Below are 7,384 nucleotides of genomic sequence, written 5' to 3' on the forward strand. Positions count from 1 at the left end.
TTGGAGAAGAAGGAAGAGTTGCTCCATTTCATCCAATAACTGTGCAGCCTTCCCAGAAGGAGCTGTGCAATGGATGGGAGCTCCATCCTGGTACTGAAATGATTCTGGGTCCTTGATGAATTATTTTTCCCTTTGATCAAGACTTTATGTTGTATTGAAGATGTCTGGATTATAGAGGTACAAAAATATAGAAAAGTTCCAGTGCACGGATAGAAATGCTAAATAACAAAATTATGGCTGATGTGCTTCGAAATTTCAAGGATTTTTTTTTTTTAGTATGGAACAAAGTTTGCTTTTTCACTGTCACTCTGAATGTAGTTTTTTGTCTCTGTACTCAAGTTTAAGTGCTTGTCTAATGCTTTATGCAAACGAAGGACAACAAATTCAGCAGTAAGAGTTGTAGTCCTGTTTGAATGCTGCTCCCTGAAACATTCAAGGGTATATAACACCTGCTAACTAAAACGTTTCAAATGCTGAAGCAGTGCTTTTGGACAAACAGAGTCAGCAGTGGCACAGATCTGCAGACCAGGCTGCCTCTTCTCAGGGTAATTAATGGCTGTGCAGCAAATGCCCAAAGCAATTTGACAGAAACCAGCTTTTTTAAGTCTGCAAATACGTTTTAAAATAGTTACCAGTTGGTAGTAACTATGCTTTAGAGGTTGAAATTGGGTTTTCTCCTTTATTGTATATATTCAGGTTTGGTAAGACACTTCTAAATTTAATTGCTTGTAGTTTTGAGATTTTAAGTTCAATGTCTCAAAAAAAATGTTTAGGTTTCTCCTGAGCTGTGAGCAAAGGAAGTTTCTATTTATGTAGTGTGCATGTGTGTGTGTGTGTATATTTATTTTTTTAATATGGTTTCACACTTTGCATTGCAACTGTTTCACCTAAGTGTTTCAAATGATTTTGTCTTACTGTGTTAAAACAATATGTTGTGAGCAGGGCAGGGAACCATATACCCATCCCATAAATTGTTTGATTTTTATGTTTTTTTAAGCCTACTATTGGGAATCATTCCTTTATTTTTGGAGAAATGTAAAAATGTCAGCGCAGAGTTGTTTTTCAGTCTTAAATACTCTGCAGAATCCTTTAACACTGCAGTTACTTAAATAAGAACTTTGCTTGGCACTTTCTTTCCGTTAAGGTGCTGTCGTGTGGCCGTCACACTTTCTTCTTTCCTTGCTTTTTCTTTCATGTGCAATGTTCATGAAGATAGCATGTGTCCCAGAGTTGTGTTTGCTTTAGCTCTATTTTAAAAAGCCAGGGCAAACAGGAGGGAGCCTTGAACTCCTGTAACTATTGCAAAAACATTTTTGTGCTTAAGGTATTTTGAACGTTTTTGTTGTTTGTATCCACAAGGCACTACCAGATAGCTGGAATTTAAATGCACTTGAGAAAGAAGAGAGAGGAACTTTTCAAACAGTTCTGCTAATGTCAGAATTAGCTGCAGAGTAGATTTCATAAGAAGTGTTAATGTAAGAGAAAAAGTGTCATATATATCTCCTCCTTTTGTATCTTAGGTTATTTTAAGCTCCATGATAAAAGAGTGTGAACAGAAAGTGGAAAACAAGACCGTCCAAGAACCGCAAGGGTAAGACTTTCACTCCCCTTTTTTATAAATGCCTCCAGAGTTGTGGTCTATGCAGTGTATCCCATAATGGTGTCCAAGCTTTGTGCAGAAATCCTGCCTTGACATCTTTTGTATTTGAAAGCTGACCTGCCTTGCGCTTTGGCGAAGCAACCATTGTACAAAGGCAGAATAAACCCAGCTCTCCAGTGAGGCCTCATACACACAATGCACATGCATCCATTTGCCTCATGTGGTGTAGTATGTGTGCATCTCTCTCCTGATAACACAAGTAGCTAACACAGCCACGTTGGACTCGGAGATTGGAAAGCTCAGTGTCATTATGATGAGGTGTATATGTGTTCTTTTGCCTGCTTGTTGCCTGGAATGGCATTCCAGCAGGGAAATTCTCATGGATTATTGTATAATTTAATAAATTCTTAGCAGTGCTGCTGGGAACAGTTTGAAAAGAAACAGTAGGTATCAGAAAAGAGTATCTGTCCTCAGTCCCAACACTTTGCTATAGAAATTGAGACAACTACTGAAGCTTATTCATGTCCTGTTTTCATATCCGTAACAGACTTTTAGCATTTACTTCTTGATAGAGTTCAGGCATAGTCTGATATTTTGAGAATGACCAAAATAGGAAAGGTGCACAAGAGCTGAACAGAAGAAATATGGTGTGGAAAAAGGGTCAGGCTCTTATGCACCAAATAAAATATTTCAGGGTTTACTAGTAGTAAATACTTTGAAGTCACAGTTAGTCCTATTAAGCCATTGCAGAAACACATAAATGCAAACCCACTACAACATCCAGTGTGGTTTCTTTCAGAATGCAACTGCTGAAAACCATAAGATTTGAAAAGTCTTTGCAATGTGTTCCTTTGCTGTTTAATTAGCCTTATTTGAAATCAGGCTATGGTCACAGTCTTTTACTGTACAAAACTAACACGAAATATTTTACCACTGAAGAAATGACCTTTTCATATGCATAAATATCCTTTATTCTTGCTAAGCCCTTGCAAATTTCAGTTCCTAATTTCAGCAATAAATGCATATTTGACAAAGGATTTAAATGCAACTGGCATAAATTACTAGATTTTTGTTAACAACAAATATAGTGGGTTTTAATACTGGATAGCTACTTTTGTTAAACATTAGCAATTAACAAGGTGTTTCACTTATGTTACAGACTTATGTTTCACTTAGGTTACAAACTGATTTTTATAAAATGTCCAGCATGAATGTTTGTTTTGGCCTAGAGCTTCCCCATAAAACAGGCAAAACTGTGTAGCATGTGTAATTCATCTAGAGCTGGTCAAGAATTTGATGGTTACACATTATTTTTGTTTCTGGGTTGGGTTTTGTTTAGTTTATTAAACAAGGAATAAATGCAAGCACTTTTCTGTAGGACTAATTGTTTCAACCAAGATATGCTATTGCCTTGTTGGGTTGTCTGATTGCATTTTCAAGATATGAGACTCAAATTATTTGATTTCATATTTTTGGTGCTATGTTTTAAATGTTCTATTTGAATACTAATAGAACTACTTTGGGTCCATATTTATACTTCTAAGTATGTTGAGTGTTTGGATTATGTTTCTATTCACAGCAACATACTATTAGAAAACATTAACTTCTGGGTACTCGAGTTGTTACTTTGTCATTGTTGACATCAGATGGCTGTTTCAAAAGGCAATGGAACATTTCCTGGCTTTCCTCAAACTTACTCAGGATCATTAAACTGTTGAAAGCACAGTTTGTCTAGAACTACAGATTTGTTGCCAGTTGCTAGGCTTTCTTTTCTGAAGTGGGCAGTTTTGTCGTCTTAATGCTGCTAATGCTTGGAATATACAGTACTTCCCAAATAATTTTTCCTAGTTACACAGAACTCTAAGGATACATCTGGCTTAGCTTCTTGCCCTTAACCATCTGATAATGAATATAAACTGTTATTTACATAATTTATGTGCTCTTGCTTCATTGTGAAATCACAGGAAGTTGCATAAGAATCCATTTTACAGCAGCAGTAGCTTACCTGCTAAGCTTTGTCAGCTGGAGATAATTGATTCATTAGTTGACTGGAGATATTTAATTAAGCCGAAGATGTCTGGCTATGTGATTGTGCCTGAAAGAAATATTTCACTCATTTGAAAATAGCTATATATCTTCATCATTGGCTCTTAAATATTTTTAGGTTAATTTTAATGTTGTCTAGAGAGAGATATAACCTGAGAACAATGTTCAAATTTCTGCTTTACTAAAAATGGAGACATTGTGCTTTCAGTAAAATGATGTTGAAACACTAAACATTAGCTATTGTGGAACTCTCCAGAGCTTTCAGAAAATGCCAACTAACAGTACTGAAAATGAATGATTGATTTGAGTAACCAGTTCCATTAATAGGAGATATGCTGAAACTAGTACCTAAGAGTATGCTTGGTGGTCCTCTGAGTGTGCTGTGAGATGTACCCAAGGCCCCTTCAAGGAGTTAGGTCCCTTAGGCAATGTGGAAGTGCAGAAGACAGGGAGTCACTTCAGCCCAAAAAGTAGAAGGGGTGGGGGATACGTTCGAGAGGAAATAGTAATGATACTATTAAGCTCTGTAAATCCACAGTGCAGCATTAGCAAGAAGGTTCCCTTTTGCTTTTTAAGGTACTGTAAAAAGAACCTGAATTCATTATCACTGAGCACCATTTTTGTGTGGTATGAAATGGGGAAAAAAATAGAGTTGCATCCCTGCTACCTTTGGAGAAATCATTCATGTTCTGTTAAAGCAATTTGGAGTTAGCTTCAATGTGACCTGCCTTGATGCAAGTGTGTCCCACAGAACTGTTCATAACCTTGCGGACTGAAAAGTCAGTTCCTGGAATCTGGCCTGTGCCAGAAATACATATTTTATGGTCTTAGGTACAATTTTGAAATGCAGAGTCCTTACTGAGCTCACAAGAGAGAATTTCATTGGTAATGTTTTGTAAAATTGGCCCTAATGTTGAAACATGTTTGCCGTTTTAACTACAATTATAGGAAGTGTGGAATATTTATTAATATTCCTGCTATCAGACATTTGCTCTGTCTTGAGACAGATTACTCCTACTGTCTTAAACAGTTATATATACCTGATGTTGAACTCACTGATATTCTGTAAATTTTAAAAAAAAAAAGGCAAAAAACGCCAAAAAAACCCAACAAAACCAAAAAAGTTGTTAATTGTGTAATGTTAGGATAATTTCTCCAAAGTTGTAGCATCTTGTAGCTTCAGCACTGATTGGGTTGCTCTTTCCAGTCCACTTTGTGGGAAACCTGTAGACTCTGTTGTCTTCCCTAGTATGTATGAAGTAGGAACATTCAAGCACAGGTAGTAAGAGCCACATTCACAACCACCAGGAGAATGCTCCTTACCCAGCGAGGGGCTGGCCCAGTAGACTCAGGGTGGAGTTTACAAGACATTTACAAGGACATAAAAGGAAAGCTGACCAAGTAATGTGAAATAAAGATTTATTGGGAGTTACTAGATTGACAGTCCGCATCAATTTGTAACTCTGCTCAGGTAGAAATAGTTGGAAAATAAGAGAGTTGGAAATTAAGGAGAGAGGTCACTGTTCTGTACTTACCTTGCTTTTATTCTTCTCTACATGTCTGCTAATGGTCACTGCTGAAGGCAGGACTGGGGCTAGATAGGTCTGAACTAAGACTGTTGTACTTACACTAAATAAACGTAAGGATTGACATTTCTCATCAGAAGGCAAAGTTGATCTTTCACAGAGGTATTTGTCACTAGAGCAGTTGCCAAATAGGTAACAAATGCTAATGTGGTGACTTCCAAAGGTAGTAAAAGGTAGTGGGCACAAAAAAGTGTTTTACAATTCTTACTATCACCATGAGGATGTTGTAATCAGTTTAACAGTGTCTATGTGGACTAGGTAGTGATGGGTTTTCAGTTCTTCATGGACTGGTCTCCTTTGTTGAAACATCTAAAATGCAAAGACTACTTAGCTGCTTATTAAGTTAACACCATAATGCTCTTTCATAGTCTCATGTCACTGAATGCTTTGCTTTCCTAGCTCGATGTCGATTGCAGCAAGCCTGGTGAGTGAGGATACAAAGACCAAGTTTTTGAACAAAATGGGCCAGCTGACTACATCAGGTGCAATGTTGGCTAACGTGTTCCAGAGGAAGAAGTAAGATGGGAAAAGGAACTCCTAGCTAACACTAAGATGGACCTCACAGAGACTGGTTCCTGTACTTGAAGTACTTGCCTTTTAATTTCTTCTGTCTTATGTTCTTGTAGTATAATTTTATTCTAACCTCCAAAGATATTTGCACTGCTTTTGAATATCGCTGTGTATCTGTTAATTTTGGGTTAACTGTGGTTGATATAAAACTGAAATCATAGTCTGTACCAAGTCCCTGTTCCGTGTTCTTGTCTTTCCAGCATAATTTTTTTATATAGTGGAAGGTTTTGGTTTTTTTATTTTCTGACAGGATATCAGCAAATATCTGTATTATACATGGAGCTATTCTGATGGTACTTAAAATAATGTAAATTTGAAGTCATTGTCATGAAGTAATAAAAGTGGAGATTACTTATGTATTTAAATTATGAGAGAGTAATGCAGATTTTTTAATTATGTTTCTAAAAAGAAGAGGAAGAGCCACCAGCATTTGTCTGTGCTTCTAGGATTGTTTTTGTAAGTATTGTGCATCTTGAATCCAGAGGAATTGCAGTATCTAATGTATGAGACTGCTTGCACTGCATCAGTCTGCAGGGAATGCTCATGTTTCAGATGCTTTATGCTGACATTGTAAATGCTGTACAGAGTCCTTCAGATAAAATTCTCACATTTATTATGTTTTTTTTGAGGGATGTTTTCTTTTGTTGGTGTTTTTGTTTTATTTTAAAGCACTTTACCAACCAGTCTACGCATCCAGAGGCACATCCATTAAGTAAAGGAAAAACATGATAAATTAATAGATGTTAATAAATGTATAAGCTACTACACAGGGTCCCCAGTACAGTTCTGCAGGCACAGGAAACCTATGCCAGAGAGAGACAGCTTTCATCTTGCACTCACTGTGCAGTTCTGTGTACTGTAAAAGCTGAAATTAATACATTTTGTTGTTCAGAATGCATTTCAATTCAAATTTAATTTTGGCATATTTGAAATTGTTTTGAGAGAGTTTTATGTGCAGTTTCTTTAAAATGTTAAGACTGCATATATACTTTTTGAAAATGACCTTACAAGGAGTATATTCAACAACTACCAAATATTTTTGTTAGCAAGGAAGCATTAATAACTAAATCCTTTTCTTCTTACGCAGCACTTCCCCCCCCTCCCCCCCTTCTTTATGTCAATGTAAGCTTCTGAAAGTAAACTCAAGTGCATGCATGAACTGGTATGAGGCAGCAAAATATAAAAGCTCAGGCATTCTCTGACATGGTACCATTCAGTTGGAAGTATTAACATCTTTGAGGATAGGGAAGGCAAAAGGAGTGAGGAAATACAGTATTCACTTCTGAAACAGTGTGGATGGAATAGTACGTCAGGTATTCCCCTCAGACAGCGATAATGGAAATAACTTGAGGCTTCTGACTGCTTCATGTCTGTGCCTGTTGGCTCTGCATATACTGTTGCCTGCCCTGTTTGTGTTGTGGCAGGGCCTGCTGCACACTTGCACACTGTTGGTCCCTTTACACTGCACTGATGAAACATTTTTCTTGAGATTACAGACAGCTCCATGCCTTCGTGTTGCTTGTTACCATTAAAGTATACTTTTAGCAGACTGACTGTGAAATGGAGACATTCCTGAGGAATG

General features: G+C 37.1%; 1 protein-coding gene across 1 annotated transcript in view; it reads left to right on the top strand.

Moving 5' to 3' along the window:
• KIAA1468 (KIAA1468 ortholog) overlaps window positions 1-6,406 on the top strand; it is a 61,957-nt gene extending 55,551 nt beyond the window's left edge. The window contains exons 28-29 of the mRNA XM_009070910.1: window positions 1,521-1,591; window positions 5,632-6,406. Of these exons, the coding sequence (XP_009069158.1) occupies window positions 1,521-1,591; window positions 5,632-5,752 (192 nt within the window). The 3' untranslated portion in view covers window positions 5,753-6,406. The remainder of the gene's footprint in view (window positions 1-1,520; window positions 1,592-5,631) is intronic.
• The last annotated feature ends 978 nt before the right edge of the window (window positions 6,407-7,384 follow it).

The sequence above is a fragment of the Acanthisitta chloris genome, unplaced genomic scaffold (assembly GCF_000695815.1).
Source record: "Acanthisitta chloris isolate BGI_N310 unplaced genomic scaffold, ASM69581v1 scaffold9673, whole genome shotgun sequence".
NCBI lineage: Eukaryota > Metazoa > Chordata > Aves > Passeriformes > Acanthisittidae > Acanthisitta > Acanthisitta chloris.